Below are 20776 nucleotides of genomic sequence, written 5' to 3' on the forward strand. Positions count from 1 at the left end.
AGGTAGACAGTTTTCAAGACGGCGCTTTCTTCATAGTAAACAGATGTACTCATAAACCAATTTTGACAGGAAACAGAAGCATGGTTTAGAAGCTAATTTGTTTTAAATCACTTTTGACCCCAAAAGCACATTTTTGTGCATATTTCAAACTACAGTGTCCATAAAAAAATATTAACAAAATTTTTAAATTCATACAATAAGCTTTCCGAAAATATATAGTTTTGTGGAAAAGGGAGGTCATCTTGGTTTCCTAATTAACTAATTAAAATACCTGTCAGGTAAACTGCATCTCTACCTTAACCAAAAACCCTAGGTGAAATATGAAGTCGTTTAAATGACACATAAACTAACCTCAATGGATATTATGGCGACGGTCAAATTTATGTGACAACTTGAATTTAGTATTTGTGCTACAACTGGCAGGCGACCAAAATTTAAAATAGAAATGGTTTGATCTGAACGGCAGCCAACAAATTGCACTTTAAACACTTTACAATTTAAGAAATGTATGTGATTAATTATGTTTACAACTGAACCTCAATCTAATCGTCAGATTTAAATGAATACAACAATTCTCTGTGGCCTGGCTAGCATCCTGTGTTGGCTGTGACAATTTGTCACGTCTCGGCCCACGCCTAGTAATTATTACGAAGAATTCAGTGTTGTTCCTTGTGAAACTATTAAAACAATGTTTCATTTTGGAAAGCTCAAAGTGTGTTGAAATTGGTAGGCTGGTTGAATATATAATTTTAAGATAGTTTGTTGTAGTTTAGCTACAATCATTTTCCTGTCCATGCAGACCAACCCTAAATAATTCGGTAAGCAAAAAGATGACAGCACAATAATCTATAAAACCATATTATACATTTTATTTTTCAAATTTAAAGCATCATAGATGAATCATGTCCCTGTAGGGCCCCATCTGCCATTTGCACCATCAATTTTAACTGTTCCCTGGTACTCTCTGCAGATTTCTGTTGATTTCTTAGCAAAAATTGTCTCATGAACAGTCTCAATCCATCCCTTAATGAATGTAGCTTAGGATAGGGAGCTATTCGAGCAAACACATCAATACTGACATCTTTTGGGTTCTCAAGAAGTAATTCCATCAATGACTGGCGTAACCAAACCATCATGGGTTTGTTAAGTTCAGCAAAATCTATAACCTGCAAGTTAAAAATTTACACTGGATTAGTTTGAAAACGTTATGCACATTTAGAATAGTGCATAATTTATGGTAATTTGATAGTGTCAGGAGAGCACAGTATGCAAATATTAAGGCATAGATCTTATCATATAAATACTCCCAAATGATTGGTGCAGTATAAAACAAACACTTCAGTGACTGCATTGAAGTTTTATTCAGTACTTGGCAAAGTGAACTTTTGAATTATTTATGTTTAGTGATTCAAAAAAAGATTGATTTATTCATTTTATATGAGTCATCATTAATTGATTGATTGGCCTATTCATTCGTTTGTTTATTTATCATCACGTTTTATTGGCTTATTTTGCAACACACTAAAAAAAATGGAATCAGGCATGATGTATACATCTGTGTCTTGGTCTTTCCTTATGATTCAACTGTCTTTCTGTGCCATGCCAATCTATAAACCAACTGACACTCTAACTTAGGCCAATACATTTCAAAATGAGAATAATTTTCAAAAAAGGCACTATGAATGCACTATGGCTGCATGCGGTTTTCTGTGAAATAAAAGTATATTAATTTATTTACTTACTTTAAGGACTGACAATGCCAGTGATTTGGACACCAATAAATGTACCAATAATTTAGCAAGGTTTGTCAATTGCTCTGTTGATAATTTGTCAATTACTTTGAATTTATCCCAAAACGCAAACTGGAATGCTATCTGGAATGAACAAGAATGCAATAATCAATGAGCATTTCAAAGACAGTGTCTTGAATTGATCAGCTTCTTTACTAAGAAGTATTACACACACATTTCTAGGCATACACTAAATTCAATTATAGCGAGATACCATATAATGCATATATCATGGGATAGCAATGATAAGTGCACTTAGTAAATGTCAGACTTGTTAGATTACGTTCAGAAATTAGATTCATCTATTCAAGTATGGCTTAGTTCTAAATTTCCATTTCAAACAAATTATTCGTGATTTGTTTTTAAACAATTTCTGGAAATGACAACTACGGTACTACTAATCACTGACTTGACAATCTATTTCAAATTCAATATGATTGGATAATATACATGTGTATAAGGGATTCAGTGATAATTGGACAAGTAAATAAATCAAGTGTGCAAAACAAATTGCATCGATTACATTGAGGTATTGGTTTTATAAGTAAATGTTTAGTAAGATCGGATGAAAGTTCTCTATTACAAACATGTCTGACAAAATGGAGAAATTTGATTAAAGATGACCATTTAGAATGAAAACAATCTTAACAACTGACCTGAAATCGTCTGTCATAGAGACAAAACTTAGATGCAAGATAACCATAGTAAGGATTGAAAGGTTTCTCCTGAAGACAACAATCAAGAAGAACATACACAATTTCTCTTTCTTGTCGATCTTTCAAATTCAGATGGAGCAATTTATCAAATGCATCAACAAAATCCTGAAAAAGATGTTAAAATTTTACTTGAACCTGATAAAAGATGTTAAACAATGCAGACACTATGTTACATGAACAAAGTTGCCTTATTTTTACAAAAATCTTGAACACAATCACATCATGCTAAATTTGAAATTCTTTATCTATACTGATAAGTGATGATACGATATGATTGGATAACATTTTTTAACTTTACCCACAACACTTTGGCCATTGTGTAAATGTCTGTTTAAGAAGTCCCTTCAATAAGTTTTGAACACAACTGTTGACAATATCATGACTTCTAGGGGAGATAGGTGTGTGTAATGCAAATCAGATTTGTGACTGTCAGTTCTAATAATGGAGTATACAATTAGTCAGTAATAGACCAAGAAAGAAAAGTCAATTCGTGAGAGAACTCACCTCACTTGTTACAATGGCACAGAATATATTTCTTCTAGTATCTGTGTTCATTCTCTGCTTTCTCGACAAATCCATGATTTTACTACTGACCTTGTTATGCACTTCTATTGTGGGCTTATCTGGCGACACAATATATATCATCAATGATACAAAAACACAATTGATTGATACTTACCATTATGCATAAAAAACAAAAACATTCACTATATGATATCAAGTAAAGAAGGCATGCAGACTGAATGTTGTGGTTCACCCACCTTGTAATTCTTAAGTAAATCATTGTTAAACAAACAACTGTTCTATTCAATGAGCAGTTTATATACCTGTAGATTAACATCTAGTGCATGTATGTATGGGGGTCTAAAAACTTATTATGCAACGTGATTGTGCGAATCGTCGAATGTTGATTATTGCACAGAATTACAGTGTCATTCTGCGAAGAGCACGATTCCTATTGGTTGGTTGATCGAACAGCGCGAATTCCAGTGGTCCCAGTTCACCGCATGCCTTATAAAAAATTAAGTTTTAAATGGTAAAAATGGTACAAAAAAGTGTGTAAACACTATGTACCGGTGACATACCGCACTGTTCGGTGATCTGCAAGCACATGGAAGACAAATTGTGGGACCAAACAAATGACACTTGGTTTACGGTGATTAGACACATCACACCACTGGCTAGCAAAATTAAATAGTAGTAGTGTAACGTGCACATTAGTTTTGACTGCCTATTTACGGCGTAACGTTATCGCCATCTTGGAGTTGCAAGGCTTCGTCCAGACGACCATGCTCATTAGCATAGGCGGCAGCTTTCAAGTGAATGTTGTACGTCTGCTTTGACTTTGTTGAGTGCATCAAGGAAACTAATTTGCATGCAGAGAAAAAAATCATTCACGATGTGCAACGTTTTGCCATGACAGCAGTTGTTTGCAATCGTCTGTCTTCGTTTAGATTATAAACGGACTCAAAACTTGTGGTCTACAATCGATTAGCTGGTATTTTAACCAACAGAAGTGAAATACTTTGTAACAGTTATGAAAAGTAAACAAAAACGGCGTTGGTTTGTGATATGAATGTAATTATTTTGTATCAAAATTTTCGAAGTCAGTACTGAAAATTATGGGTTTTTTTTTTAAATGAACGCCAAATTTTGGTGGTCCATATTAATTTTAATGTAGCGGGAAGGGAAATTTTCTTTTTTTTCTTGATTTTTCAATAATAAAACGGTTACTTTGTACCTTGATTCATCATCCCAGCTTTTCGAAATTTCGGAAAGACCAGTGCTTAAATGCAAACACTACTACAGTTTCGTTAATATTTGCATAATGTTTATAACATACATGTATATATGTATACTACCGGTAATACTCTGTTGTTGACGATTCTGATAGAACGGGTGACAAGCTTCCTGTCGCAAACAATGCATATTTATCTAAAGTTCATTGTTAGCATTATTATTAGTCAAGACTGAGAAATCGTTATATTTTCAAAGTCTATATTCTATTTTAATAACACCATCTTACTAACGCAATGACGATGAAAAGAAAGAAAGCAAAGACGCCAATGACAGACTAGGCAAAGAAAAATCTGCAACTCAAGGTCATATTTACTAATTCAGACCTGCCTGCAGCCTGTTGTGATTCCGATGAAAAATTACAGGATTTTTGCATTCACCCCTCGTTTACGCAATTTATATTTATTTTTCACGAATTTTTCATCTGAATCGCAACAGATTGCAAGCACGTCTAGGTCATTATATGACCAACCTCGCGAGTGGTTCGAAAGGAACGATTAGGCTGAAATATTCGCATCAATGCGAAAGAGTTTCAACTGTACGAGAGACCGTTGAGGGCCGGTGACAAGACGAGGAAGTGAGTACAGGAAATCTGTTGCTCGTCGACATCAGCCAAATAAACAAAGCCATCGTTTCTGTTTATGCAGAGAGCGTGCACCCATCTAATTTCCCGGTGATACTGCCGTTTTAGTTTTCTATCTTCAGCAGTAGTTGCAATCCATTCACACAGCTTTACGTTTTTTTCTCTTTTAATATTCTTAATAAAACGATATTGATTGCCTAGAAACAGTTTGAGCCGCTACACGCTTTATTTGGGAATTCAAAGTGATGAATATAGTCATAACAAATTATACTTGCTAATGACAAAAGAAGAACGTAACATCGTGTGAAACGTACTTCGCGCTCTACTCACTTTAAAGCTGCCGCCTATGCTAATGAGAATAGTTGCGAACGAAGCCTTACAACTTCAAGATGGCGTTAATGTTACAGCTCCCTGATATTACACCATAATAATGCAGCCAACACCAACGTGCATGTGTTTTGTAACCTCTTTCATCCCCTCCGGGGGATGTTATATATAATATATGTTAATAAATCAACGTTAAATACTTGCTGATTACCGTACCGTGCGGCATGTCGTCAGTAAATACTTGTTTACTGTAGTTCCCCGAGCAGTCGGTGAAATAACCATTTAAAACTGAACATTTCCATAAGGCATGCTGTGTGTGTACCCTTACATCGATCGACCATTGAGATTCGCGCTGTTCAACCCACCAACCAATGGTAAACAAAATCTGTGATGGCACTAAATAATTAACACTTCCACTGAGGTCAACTCAGCTTTCACTCGAGATTATTCAAATTTCAGTCTTTTTTTTTCAGGGAACTATAATTGTTTAAAAACAAAATAATCAATGGTAGCATCTTTGTTGATTTTAGACTTACAGAATCCCCTCCTACACAACAGCAATAGACGATAGTGAAGCACGACACTGATGTTTTGCGTTTTAATATTCAACTGACATGACTGTACTTACTTTCTGTCTGTTGCTCAGTTGACTGCTGTCCAACCCATGCTGATCCCACCACCCACCATCTGCCTTTTTCCTCTGCTGATAACAGATCACTCAGTGATATTCTGAGCTGACAGTCTGAACTACTGTGGTCTAGAAATACAAACATATCATGAAATAACTGCGTAAAATGTTACAAAGTACCCAAGATGTTACATGTACAATGTAATGCAGGACCATATTAAGCTCTGAACACAGGTTTTAAATCAGACTGGCTGGTGCATCAAATAAATGACATTCATTGAAATACAAGTTTACCTATGTGCTGAAACACTGCTCATGAATGATAAGAAACAAAATACACCATATAGCACTGCTAATGATGTGGTGTCATGCCAATATGTATTATGATGGATTATATACCGTCCAACATGGGATTTGATCAAGAAGATAATCACAACCTTTCTATTGAAAAGCCTAAACATAAAAACCTTGTTAGAAGAACTGTTCCACTACACAATTGTGTCCAGTATGAATTCCTACAACATTATTAACACGAAAGGCCGCCAATCCCCCCCCCCCCCGTTAGAAGCAGTTGTGTAAATTAGCATTAGTATTAGGGGTAATAAGTAAGGCGAGTAAGTACCAGTATTCAGCTCTGCAACAAATCTTTTAATCCAATGTCTGAAGTGAGGTGCATTACGATAAAAACACTTGTTCGTTCAGCTCACAATTCAAAAAACGCATTGCGTAATATTATTTACTCAGTCCTATTTCATATGCATATTGATTGATAAATATAAATAAATATTTTTTAGTGAATCTTACCCTTAGTGAAAGCTCTGAGAAGTTTCTTGAGATGTTCAAGATGAGAAGGATCATAATTAGGTATTTTTCGTAAATTGTTATTTTTCAATGCACCGATAGTATCCAACATAAATTTCACTCGTGCTCTGCAAAGAAAATATATCAACAAATTGACAATGTATAGTGTCTGTAGTTTATTATTGTTTAAAGGGTGGTGGTCGTCGTGCTGCACATGTGCGACATTTGTGTTGATTGATTTTCCCATAATACAATGTGCTCTTCTAATGGAAATCACAAATATGAGGTTTGACCTGGACGTGACTCGCACTAATTACCTATTATTAAAGCTGGGTAATGTCTCAGTTTGAACTCATGGATCTACGCAACAGTCAAAGTCGCCATCTTTGTTTATATAAATGTGTGGCACTGACCATGGAAGGTACTAACGGAAGGAGCCACGACGCTATTGTTTTAGCTTTACCCCATGATCGTTTGTCAATGTTTGTTCACAAACATTGTTCTTGTTAGCTTTTAACACCTTCGTACAATGGGTTATGCTAATCTCGAGCATTCGGTAATATTCGGAGCATGTTCGGAAGCGATAGTCGTACCTCGCATGCACAATATTGAAAAAGGCGAACTTTAATGGAAAATTGTCAGATATAACATTGATTGAAGAAACTCTGATGAAATATCGTGAATTTTGTATTTGTAATGGTAATGAGAGTTAATCAATGATTGCTTGTGACGATTGCATTATTCAATGGTACCATTGTCAGTGCGTGGGTTTGGCGCCTGAAACTGTCGAAATTTTTGACCACCGGACATCGGCGAACACCAACAGAAAAGATAGTATCGAAAGAAGAGCATGCCACGACACATTCTCTGTGATAATATTTCTTAGGAGTCCTTAGGAGTTGTTGTTGTATGCACTCGAAATCATGTTCTAGTTACAGTTGCTAATATTTAAAACATGGGAAATTTGTGAAGTCAAACGTTCATCAGTTGAATTTCCAGTTGCGAAATACGTATTTTGACCTTTTACACCTAAACAAACCCAGTGCGCATGTGTGATGACCGTAGTTTCATAATGCGCATATATTTTATAGTCACATTAAAAAAATGGCGGGGTTGTATCATACTCCGCTAACTCGTTACCTGTGTAAACAATCGCAAACTATCATGGACATCAAAGATGAGCTAGACAATGGCCTTATCAGGATTAATTTGGGTTGAAACAAAAGGAAATAAGCTGAAGGCTTAAGTGGCCACTTGATTGGCGTCGTGGCTCCTTCCGTTAGTACCTTCCATGCACTGACTATCACCATTTAACTAGATATTATTATTGTTTGACTAGCTATAACTAGCTAATGCCTATGACTATCCAGTGTGCCCAGTATACCATTATAGCACTCACACCTTAATTGGTCTATTTTTAAATCTAAAGAAATATTTAACCAGCAATATATTGTGGATGTTCAATGTCTTAGTCATACTGGTCACAAACATTTTTTACAATGTGAAATGTTGAAAATCAGTAATTATTTTACCCAACTGTGAAACAAAACAAAATGATATGTATATTATCACTGTCACATCTGACTTGTTCATTTACCAAATTTAAATGTCCAAATAATAAGTAACACTTAGCACCAACAAAACAAAATGACATTTAAATAAAAAATGAAATATATAATAAGTAATAGTTTATAATAAAAGCAATTACTGGTATTAAGAATTATGATGACATGGGCTGCTCATATGCCCATTTTGTGACTAAACGCGGAACTCATAGTAAAAAGGCATCCATTGCCCTATAAAGTAAACTCTTGTGATGTGTGGACTGAGAATGACTGGGAATGAATGCATGTACCATAATCTTGTAACATTACAGAATATTTTCTTCCAAATGACAAATAAAAGGCAAAGACGTACATGACATGCATTCCGCTAATGAGTATACAAATCATTCTGAAATCTGAATACACAAATCATAACTTACTGGTCCTTGAATTTATCCTTCGCATCCACAGCTTTCCTCTGTATCTGTAAGATGACATCTTTCAGTGACAGTGGATCATCTCGTCTCAATGTCAAACCTACATCTACAGAGATATACAGAAAATGGGTTAAAACATGACCATCCACAAAATATGCATGCATTAATCAGATGAGACTTTTAACTAATATATTTAATTTTTACTGCTACAAATTATCACTATTTTAGAACTTTATTGCAATTAAGTTTGGCTCATAGCCCAAAAAATTTCATATGTTGAAAACTTATAACCGATGTTACAATTTTAAGACCAGATGAGATAATCACATCAATTTGACTTATTTAGAGCAGTTCAGCAGAGAAAATTACAGAAAATTTTGCACTGAAATATTACCTAGGGTGCTGAGATAACAAATATAAATACATTGTAAGCATTGCAAGAAATAAAGTCTGGTTAAACTATTGCGAGATGCAAAGAAACCTACTTTTCAGCAATAATAATAATAACTCAATATCCCCTTCTGTAAATCTTTCTATCAGCTTCCTGATAATGTCGTAGATTAGAACACAATGTATAATCTGGAAAGGAAAATAAAATAAATTATACATTATAAATGTAATTACTAACTTAAGTTAGACGACACTATTAGAAATATGCATAAAAAATGATGCACAAACTGTTGTTGCTGACATGAGACATTTATTTAACTCTTTGATACATATTTTTTTTTTTGCCAAAATTTTAGTGTAACTTTTAGCACATTTATATGTATTTTTATACATTTTTTTTTGTTAATTTTGCACCAAATGGGTACAATTAGTCATTGGATGCAGATCTTAATCAAAATCTTTGAAAAAATATGGACAAATTATGAAATTTATTTTGTGAATGATGATGAAAATATACATAGGCGTTCAAAAAGTAATTTTAATATCAAACAATATTGTGATAACAAATAGTTCTGCTAAATATTTACCAATCTTTGAATGGGTTTAAATAATATTCTGATGCACCCAGAATTTTACCAATTGTTTAGAAGAGGATTACCAACAAAGTGTCAGTCATTGTACGATGCCATGTTCAATATGTAACACAATGTTTATTACATGAAATTAAAAATTGTTTGCAGTTCATCAGTTAAACCAGATTATTAACATAATAATTAATTTAATATGGTTTAAGTGCCAATGTGCAAGTATTTTTCACTTAAGCTTTTCACAGTCACATAGTTTACGAGTAATTTAAATTTTATATAATATACGATATCAGAGGTACATTACTTGGGGTTTGCAACTACGGTGACATGATACCAAGATCCTGTCACAATCTTGCTCTCGCAAAAGCGTTCCAACTCAGAAAAATGCGAATGCGCATGCCCGAGGTAACTAGGATACTGCAATGTCCAGGTGGATCAAAATAGCTGCCCACGATATGACGGATTACGAGAACTATATTTTCTGTACATTTTCGATGTATTACATTTTTCACTATGATAGTGACAAGAAAAGTTTTATTTTTTCATTACAAACCTTGAACATTGATATGTGTCATGTCAGAAGGTCGTAGCCTGAGTCTCGCTATCTACGAGAAGAGACTTGAATGGGATCTTGACATGATGTCACCATACAGTACTATGCGAGTTGCAAACCCCAATAAATGACACAAAGCATGGCTATATTTTTATTTTATTAAAAAGCATATACCTTGAAATTATAAAAATGTGCCAATAGAGATATGATGTTATCAGCTTCTTTACTATCACCATAGTTATCATCAGTCTGGTAGAGGTCATCAAACTGGCTAGCAAGGTTCTGTATAAGGTGAGCACCTAAAGTGGGAGAGTAATCCAATTAAAGTAGTCCAAATGCATAGTTGCCGTTTTCATTTATTCTTGGTTGGCTCATTGTACATTTCCATGAAAGCTTCATCAAATTTTCTGGCACTATATACCGGTACTCATATTTTTCTACATTTGTATCTCCCAATATAATTAGATTTGTCAGGCCAATGAGATTATTATCACAATATCCAAGTTGAAAACCCTTATATTTATTTACCCTTGATACCATGTAATTTGTAATATGTGGTGTGCAAGCTCACATAGTGGGCTTAAAATGGAACCTATCATCACACAAGTTGTATACCCATTTATCCACTCGTGATACCATGTCATTGGTTGTCTGAAGTGTGAGAGTTCATTGTATGGTATCAATGTGATTTTCATTGAGTAAAACCAAGTAGTAATGCCTTATCTTCATCCACCCTTGATACCATGTAATTTGTTGACAAATTAGAGCAATTCCACTCACCAATTTCACTGCCAACTCTTATGTGTAACATTGCTATCAGCATCATGTGTTCCATTGCCAACCTTTCCGGTGTTATAACTGGAGTCACACAGGAATCTAATATCAAACTTGATAAAGTCTGATTCATATCTGAACAAAAAAAATGATATATATACATGTACATATAGAAAATTCCTGTTATTTATTTGTTTGCGTAACTGTTTATAAATTTTAGACTAAAATTTGAAGCATTTGATAACAATGTCTAGCTATTTTGAAATGTTATAACGATTACTAAAAAAAATATTGCCTACTTAAAATCAGACATAGGTTTATCTTATTGTGTTTTTACTATTTGAATGGTTTGAAAATTAGCTACTAGTACTTACCATTTCTACTGTACTTCAAATACAGGTCTTCTATTTGACTTGCCACTGACTGCATATTAGATTCACTTAGTCTGAGAAAAAGAGTTAACAACAACTTATAGTGTATTATGTTTTGATTGAAATTATCAAGTACACTAAATATTTATTTTTCATTTGTTTACTTTCAACAGGCAAATACATATGAATACTTAATGAATCAGTAATTACAACTACAATTGCACCTGACCACGTGCTCATGGGTAATTAACTCTGCCTCTGTCCACTAAGTAAATGAATGCTTATTATGCTCGCTTACTCAAACTGTGATTGACAGGCATTTTGCATACATTAGCCGCCATTTTAATTAAACTCAGGATTTTTACTTGTCGCGGCACGTTTCAACCGAAAACAACAACATTTATACATCAAAAGCCCAACCAGATAAGTGTAATCACTAGCCTACATATTCATTGCCCCCGTAGAAATGTATTTGGAATCACAGCTTGATCTCTAAACATCATAAATGGCACATTTCCCGGAGCTCCCGCCACGATGTGAGCGGCTTGGTTCGGATTAACATACTAATTGCGGTGGCCATCTTGTCTCTATTTATAGTACCGGTTCCCCTTTAAAGGGTTAATATGAAAGATAGGAGCTGTTAATTACGCAGTGATGTTCTGCTCATGTTCAATTGTGGCATAGATCACAATTTACAACACAAAGAGAAAATGTTTTTGTTATGCATTACCTGTTTAATAGCCCTTTTATTTGTCTTCTCAGTCTGTCCAGCTTTTGACTATCTTCATCCTTTCCCATCATTCGTGCTCTTTGCTGTGGCGGTACATACACCCCAGTTTCCTCATTACTCCCACCAATTGGACGACCATATATATCATATTTGACTTGACCTTTCCTTTTCCTTTTTCTTGTTGTTTCCTTCACATTCTGTTTGATTTCATTTTCATATTTGGAAACAGATTTAACTTCATCAACTAATTCTTCATCTGTTTCTATTTTTTGCTTTTGCTTTTTTTTAAGATGGAGCTCTTCATCATGTATAACTTTTTTCCTCTTTATGGTGTTTTTTTCTGTCTCTTTTTTAGATTCTGGTAAATCTATTACTGTATCCTCATCTTCTCTCTGACCACTATCTGCCTCACTGCTTGAAAATTCATCACCATGTTCTCGATTCTCTTCCTCCTCCTCATCTTCTTCTTCTTCATCATCATGATCATCATCAACATCATTATCATCATCATCCTCATGTTGCTCTTCATCTCGCTCATCATTTATTTGTTCCACCTTTGTTTTTGATTTAGCATTTAAAACTTTTGGAGGCATTTCAGTAATTTCCTCATCTGATTCGCTTTCCTCCCTAAACATATCTCCATCACCAATGTCGAGTAAAGTTCCCCTATTTTCTGAATCACAAAATTCCAATAAATCTGCACAATATGGTGAAGGAAAACGCTGCAACATTGCAGGTAACAAAACTGTACTTACAACCTGTAAAATGCTCTCCTCAATGCCTGAATATTCTACTATATTATTGTTAAATCTAATATTGCTATCAAAAGGATACCATCCAAACCATCATTTCTAAATACTGCTTGTAATTTCTTCTTGTTTAATTTCAATTTCTTTTCCAAATACTGGATTGTAGCATCTTCTTCTTCATTGGCCATCTTATGTGCTTCCATTTTACTTTGCTCAGGAGTCTGAAAAAAAATTTATCTTTCATATCTAAACCCAGAGAAGGCTTTGCTTCCTATAAAAAGTACACAGCGAAGTACTGCACTGAAGGAAAGGAACATGTATACTGCCGTCATGCAAAGTTGGCGGTATTCTAAACTCTACTGTAATTAGATGTATAACAGATGACATTGTGGTAATGCAGCAGTCCAATGCAACCAAACCAAGCATTAACAGTCTTCGTGAGTTTTTGAGAAGCATAATAATAACGGAACGGCAACAAAATAAAAGAAGAAGAAACGAAAAAAAAAAATACATATCTGAAACTCATGGTGAATTCATACTAATTTCATTTCTGTATTTACAAAGATGTTTGAGAAATTTTCATAGCTCTTTAAAAACAATGTCCCCCAACTCATAATTCATATTCCATGGAATGTTACCAAAAAGCAAATTAAACTTGAAATTCATCCCCCATGAGAGAAGGCATCGATATTTGAGACTATTTTGATCAAATCAGAGTAAAATTTATTTCTTAAGTGGAATGTTGCATTGCATAGAAATAGGAAATGATATACATCTTCTATGCCACCATGACACAACTTACAAATGCCATTTCCTTTGTAATTAATCCATTTTAGTTTATTTCCTTCTAAATCCAGGGAGTTACACCTAACTTTAAACATTAATGATATGCCATAATGATCATAGGGATCCTTAATATAATTTTCTTTTTTGTTATTTCTTTTGATCCAACAATAGTGTTCAAAAGATTTCATGTTATTTATATTATCTGTAAAATGTTTCAGTTCATTCTCACTTATTTTATGGAAGCATTTTGATCCACTGTTTATTAGTTTGTGTTTCAGTCCCATAAACATGATCTAGTCCATTAGAAACAAGAATTTTGTTTATATATTTTGGCCAATTCCAGATAAGCTTAAAGTTATTTTCCTGGGATTTATGTAACTCTATAAAAACAACTTTGGTCCACCTGCTATTGTCCATATGTTGTAATCTATTTAAGTACTGTATCCTAAATTTATCAAGAATATAGCCTAAATCTGCCCATCCTAAATCTCCTAATACAGCTGTGCCTGCAACATTCCTATTCACTTTGAAAAGAATTTGCCAAATTATAGGCTCTTCAACTTTTTTATATCTTCCTTACTTTCCAAAAACCATACACCACACCCATGTCAATTAATGTAGTATATTGGTATAAGGTACATGTAATGATTAGTCTACGCAGGGATCTCGCCACGCTGGTCAGCGGTGGTCGGCCTCGACCGGCACTCAAAATTTGCGACCACCACGGTAATTCTTCCGACCAGAACTATTGTCCAAGTGTTATTATAATTTATGTACCGACTGACACGCATCCTGCCAGTCGTGGATTATAATTTGTAAACAATAGACCTAGTCGCACGATACGTAGCGGCTAGTCAATTTTGTGAAATTAGCACATCTTTGTTTGTAAGTAAATACTTTCTGCGATAGATTGAAAGCTAAAATTCTTTCAAAATCAATTCCACCTTGATGTAACATGGTCAAGCGGAGTTCATGATCAGTTTACGCTACTCAAGAACAGACGTGTTTATTGCGTGATTTGGTAAAATTCATTTGAACTGATATCATCGCGAATCATGTAAAAACTCTTCTTTCAAGACCTATTTTACCTTTTAATAATTGCTAATCACCTCTTTCAAAAAGCATCATGCAGTTTTCAACTGAAATCGATGCCAACACATCGTGCTACGACATCGCTTTACTTTCACAATGTAATTTTTATGATCACTACCTTTCGGAAAACTTTGGATTCTACCGGCATTACCATGCGGCATTCTGATTGGTTAATGGCATTCTTGACCCATCAGGTCAAAGGACACATGCCGGTCAATACGTCACAAACATCATGGCGGGTCTGTGTATTTTACCGAAGCGACCGAGTGATCAAAAATAACCATTCCCGATAAAACTAAGTAAAATTTTACTTTTATTTCATATCAAAAAAAAAGAAGTAACATTTTTTGCATGGCACCATGACTGAGTAAGAGGAATTATTGGTATAATCGGTGTGTAACATGGCGAAGTAAGTTATGTCACGTCGTAACTTTGGAAGTTTTATTTGTTCGTTCATTACTGTGAATATATACGTTTTAAAAGTTTATGGTACGTATAATAAATTACAACAATACGTCAAATAATTACGTAGTCGATTTTTTTGAAAGAGAATCTTTTTGGAGTAAATAAGATAGTGAACATATTCCTGGCTGAAACATTTCAAATGCGTTTTATTTAAAGTGCCTGTGCAATGCCCACCCTCACGTTTCCATTTTAGATCTGTGTCCCACTGAAAAGGGTAGTTATTGATTTTTTTGCTGAAAATGATTACTCGTATCCAAGTAAATTTGGGATATTTCTCGTGTTGTAGCCACGCCCACCTATCGTGAAACGGTCGACTGTTTCCGGATTTCCGACTCTCACCGAAAGTGCGCCACCAAATGACAAAATGTGAGAGGAAGTCATCCCCCTGAGCCGTAATAACACTGGTCGTTCAGTATACTTTTAAACGATATACATTTTTCGGTCGGTGTTTTTTTCTTTTTTTTTGTCTATTTTTTTTTTTTTTGAGAGAGAGAGTTTTTAGATGTTGTGTTGTGGGCAGTTGCAGTGAAACATATAGCCATAGTGTATGTATTCACACGTTTCTAATCGATCCGAAGGTGCGACATCACTTAACCTTAGATTCATTCAACTGTCCCCGTCCATAAAAAACAAAAACAAAAAACGACTAGGTTTAAAGAGAAACGCCGACAACGTGAACCTGGCGCAACACTTTTGAAAGAAATAGATTCCGGACCAGCCCATGATCACCGAGGCGGATTTCAGAAGAGAGAGAGACGTCCGGCAAGTGTTTCAAATGAGTTGAATTTTTTGCAATCCTGATAATCGTTTTATAGAGACCATTAGTCCCTGTTAAGTAAAAGGTAACAATAATTTTGACAGTGACACGAAAACGAAGCGTCAGACAAACAGGAAATTACACAGCCCTTACACACTGCTAACTGTTTTTCATTTTGGAAGGCTAAAAGTTTCTGAATTGTTTGGTGATTGGTGTTGAATGTCGAATTCACACCTCTGTTCTTTTTTACCTCCATGCTTGCAGCTTGATCTGCGTAATAATTTATGAAATAAGAATCCGGGCTTGGTCAATGTGTTTCCACCAAATAAAGTTTTAATACGATGTTATAATTATGACAATCACGCCATGGATCAAGCTAACTCGAATCCACTCTCAATTTTTCTGTATGTGTGTCGATCTCGATTATTTTTGTTATCCAATTAAACGCCGCTTTTAACGCACTTGCCCGCGACGCGTTCATCTATTTCAACAAAATGTCGATTTATTTCCACGCGGCTGTCATTTATTTAGTAACTGTGATTTGTCGTTTTTTTTAATTATTTTATAGTGATCACTATAGTCTAATGTTTAGAATGTCAAAATATGTTCTCTTTTATTTTGATTTTGAAAGTTTTACTCAGACGATCGATGAAATAAAACAGTGTGGTGACATGCCTAGTAACCTGCTAAATAACGAGATAATTCCGACGTCAAATTCTATTTTGTCCAGCAACAGTGTACAAACGTGCGCCGGTGTCGGTGACGATCCCGGTGACCAGCTACACCAGAACGGACATATTTCGCATCTAACTCAACCCCATGCAACAAAAATTGATACTATGTGTTCATTATGGTCCATTTTTCCTCGACGAACAAGTACATAAGTGACAATATAGTCAAAGACGAGAAAACTGCACAAGAAATTTGCCTTATTTACACGTATCGGCAATGCAAGCTGCCATGCGACTTCCCCTTCTGACGTCACAAGGGGAATTTCTGTATGCAAATGAGAAGCTAATGAGGAGCCTCGTTTTAAAATACACAAACATAAAGTTGCGGTAGACTGAGTTTAAAACACATTTTTTCACTTAAAAAATAATAATTCATGCTTAGAAACATAAAAATTAATAATATTTATGTATCAATTGATAATTTTAGGCATGAAAATAGAAGCCATTTCACAGGCACTTTAACTTTTTACAATAGACATTGATATTGCAACAATAATTTATTTGTTTCTGTTTTTAGTCTGCAGCATTCGCATTTCGAATATATTTCATTTTTAAATTCAAACTCTTCTAAATTGTGAAACATAATATCCAAAAATATTTGCACTGCGGCCAAACTATTCATTGATAATTAATATTCATATAGCTCATTAATATTCATGACCGACCGGCTGGTGAGATCCCTGTCTACCAATTACATTTTAATTACCCAGCATTGAATGATACATGTTACAAATACGACTGGTCTTATACTAAAAAAAATACCTCAGTGTATCTTCATCTGATTGTACATACCTTCTTTTTTTTCTTCTTCTTTTTGTGTTTTTTACCAGTCTTTGGCATAATGGATTTCTTCCCTTCTATTGTTGATTTTACAGGCATTGTAACACTCTCATCTTTTCCTGTACCTTTCGTAGAATCTAGGTTTTGTAGAATACCCTTTAAATGTAGAATAAACATATGAAACATTGCTCGCCCTCTGTGTTCAAGTATAATTTCAGCTTACAATATATGTTACTTAGATCTATAAGAAAATACTGGAGTTATAAATAAAACCAACTGGACTTTTTCAGAATATTTAATGCAGTGTTTCACTATCATGATGTACCGGTAACTACCTTTTTCCCACTGAAATATTCATGCTTCTTGGTTTTCTTCAATTTTCTTGCATTTTTTCGTCTCTGTTTTCTCGATATCTGTGGTCTAGACTTCACAGAACTTTCTATAGATGTCTCTATACCCTGTTTTTTATTCCATTCTTCAACTTCTAATTTTATTTTTCTGAAGTGAGATGGTTCTCTCTTTTTAAAATTCTTTTGTTTCATTTCTTTAAATAAATAAATAAACATGACATTAATATTCAACAATTGCAGCGACTAAGGTCAGAGTATATGAGATTTGATTTAGTTTTAAGACTGCCCACCATGAATCAATAGTGCTGATCATAGAATAATTACCGTACAACGTTGTTCAGTATATGAACAATTACATGTGTAGATCATGGAACTATAGGGGTTTATAGTTCCATGTGTAGATGTTTAAAAAAACAATTAATCCCAACTGTTACCAGTGTTCTCCCCAAAGCGTTTTAGCGTAGCGGGGCCGCTACTCCATTATTTATGCCGCTACTCTGAGAGATTGCCCGCTACTCTGTGGCATTTCCTGTTACTCTTTCTTTTAGCTTGTTAATACACGTGCGAATCTGTTAGTCAGCGTCATCAGCGTCCGGTACTGTGAGCCAAATCAGGTGTGAATGGAAACATGTCAGTGATTACGCAAAGACAATGGACTAATACAGCTTCGTACTTCGACAATAAACACTTTCGCCCTATTTAATTGGGGTTAATAGCGAGTATTTTCTCAGCAGCATATTTGGCTGGAAGAAGCAACGATGTCAAACAGCAGAAATATCACGTTGTGGTTCCGCGTAGAACGCCCTGCTGGGCCCCTGGTTGCGAGCGATAAACCCACCAGCAACGCGGTCACCGGTACCCCTGTCGGCAGTGGTACTAAACGTGTCCAAGATGATGTTACAACGAAAAGTGCAAAAAAATAAACTCTAGATTTGATGCACAATGGACAACAAAATATACGTGGCTGAGAGAAACATCCGATGGCAAAGGTAAAAAAAGTATTTATTTGTAGCGTTTTACTTGGAAGCGAGTTTTGACCTAGTTTAGTAAATTTTTGTATGGCTTCATTTTTTGCCGATCGTCGAAACATTTTTTTGGAAACGACCTTCTTTCTGGAAGTTCAAAAATTGTTGGCTACGATTTATCAAAGTAACTAATACTAGTATTGTGTTTTGAAATAGTTGGGTAAAGTTTATCGTGGCAATTTTTAAGTTTAGCGACTTTTCAAAATGGCGGCAATTTGTTTATTTTCGTGTTGATCGTGACGATATTTTTTAAATACAAGTATTGATTCGCTCCTATTTCTTTTCTTTTAGGAATGCTGTGACACATATGTGGAAAATTCAACTTAAAAACATCCAGAAATAGTTCTTTGGTATGGAATTCTATGCCATGTATAACTATTACGAAATATGCTATCGATAAACACGCACACTCGGAGATGCACAAGAAGGCCATGTCATTTAATAGAAGTGGGAAGCAAAGAAAATCACGGCGTTCTCAAAAGCTGCAGATCACTGGGCTTCCATGAAAGTCCGAAGAATCAACATTACATAGAAATCACACAGCAGCAGATTCATTTAATCTTCTACATAAATTTGTTAAAAAATAAAGACACATTTTCATCCATGCAAGCCTGTCATTATTGTTTTCTTTATCTTCAGACAAATGCTAATGATATGTAAATTATATGCAAATTAGCCGCCACTCTGATACATTTTTCTGGGGAGAACACTGGTTACTTCAAGTTCAGTGTCGCAGCTTGAATGGCTCTGCTACAGCCCACGACCGAATGTGTCCGAGAACAATGGGTCACAACACTGATGGGCCATGGGACCAATGGCATTTATGATTAAATGTATCGTACTAAATGTACATCTACTGTAGAACCAATAGGCCTGAGACCATTTACACATGGCACTAGCCCTGAGTACAGTCCTGCATGTTGGCCTCCTTCCACTGATCATTCGGCCCCCACAGTCCTGAGAAGTCGCATAGACCATGGAACTATAAACCCGGGGCATTTGAAACCGAAATTGGCATCTAAGCGTTAGGCCGTCGCTGATTGGCTGCTGTGCTGGAATTCCAATTTTTAGTTTCAAATACCCCGGCTTAGTGTTCTATGTTCTTCGCGTAATTAGGTGTTCGTATGCAAGGGATTTTTCCACACAAAAACGACGAATTCGGCCGAATTTTGTTATCGGTTGGCTTAATATAACCCCAACGGACGTATTTTTGTGAAAGATTGGTATTTTTGTCCTGATTTGTAGGAATCTGAAAAACGCGTTTCACAACTAGTCTCTTATTTAGTTTTATGCGTCATTCAAGATGGCGGCCCCCATATAGTAAATATCGTATTTATTTTATTATCACGTGTGCGCCAGCTGACTGTGATACAGTACTGGAACGTTGGCGAAAGCTAGTTTTACGAAAGTCAAACGAAACAACGTTTTCTTAATAAATACATTCTTGGTTGACGTTGGAAAATGTCGATTTGATCGACCCTAGTGGGAAATCTTATGTAATTTTGCTTCCAACTGTGAAAGTATTTAGAATAGTTAGACGTATCGACCTGCTTATATTTTAACTGCAAAGCTGAATGCCTCTAAAATCGCCCGATACATTTCTTCACAATAGTGTCGAATTTCCGGTCAATGCGACTTCTCAGGACTGTGGGGCCGAATGATCAACGGAAGGAGGCCAACCTACAGGACTGTATTCAGGGCTAACATGGCACATACTGCGACAGGGGTAAATTCCTTCCTCAAAAACACTTTTGGTTATGTGGATTTATGTAATGGTCGGATTCTGCAACAGTTGTCTTACCTGAAAAATCTAAATAATGTTTGTATGACCACTGGAACTCAGACGAAACTTTCCTGGGGCTACAGTATATCAGAGAATAACAAGAATTGCAGCTAGCGTGACTTTGTCAATGGGCGCAGCCATCTTTAATCGCAATGAATTATGGTATATGTGAATATTCCCTATTTTCACCCAATTTTGTTCATGGCACTAATATATACTATTTCATAAAA

At 35.2% G+C, this 20776-nt stretch overlaps 1 protein-coding gene and 1 long non-coding RNA gene across 3 annotated transcripts; one reads left to right on the forward strand and one right to left on the reverse strand.

The window, feature by feature from the left end:
* Positions 1–847: 847 nt before the first annotated feature.
* LOC102803680 (nucleolar MIF4G domain-containing protein 1-like) lies at positions 848–20705 on the reverse strand. Of its 2 annotated transcripts, none has more exons than XM_085501159.1 (16): positions 20565–20705; positions 17724–17932; positions 17401–17544; positions 12863–12998; positions 12029–12725; positions 11302–11372; positions 10934–11062; positions 10328–10452; positions 9109–9202; positions 8627–8729; positions 6646–6770; positions 5842–5970; positions 3011–3129; positions 2447–2611; positions 1743–1874; positions 848–1166 (listed from the first exon to the last, which is right to left on the reverse strand). In XM_085501159.1, exons 2-16 carry the CDS (start codon positions 17928–17930, stop codon positions 882–884), a joined length of 2661 nt encoding a protein of 886 aa, XP_085357285.1. In that variant the 5' UTR covers positions 17931–17932; positions 20565–20705; the 3' UTR covers positions 848–881. The 2 variants fall into 2 exon arrangements, with proteins under 2 accessions (XP_085357285.1, XP_085357286.1); XM_085501160.1 differs by lacking the exon at positions 20565–20705 and adding an exon at positions 18173–18191.
* On the forward strand, positions 18551–19149 carry LOC144356115 (uncharacterized). The gene is made up of 2 exons (XR_013421384.2): positions 18551–18727; positions 19055–19149. It is a non-coding gene; the product is annotated as an uncharacterized LOC144356115 (long non-coding RNA).
* Positions 20706–20776: the final 71 nt, after the last annotated feature.

This window comes from Saccoglossus kowalevskii, chromosome 7 (assembly GCF_978046115.1).
Source record: "Saccoglossus kowalevskii chromosome 7, keSacKowa6.1, whole genome shotgun sequence".
NCBI lineage: Eukaryota > Metazoa > Hemichordata > Enteropneusta > Harrimaniidae > Saccoglossus > Saccoglossus kowalevskii.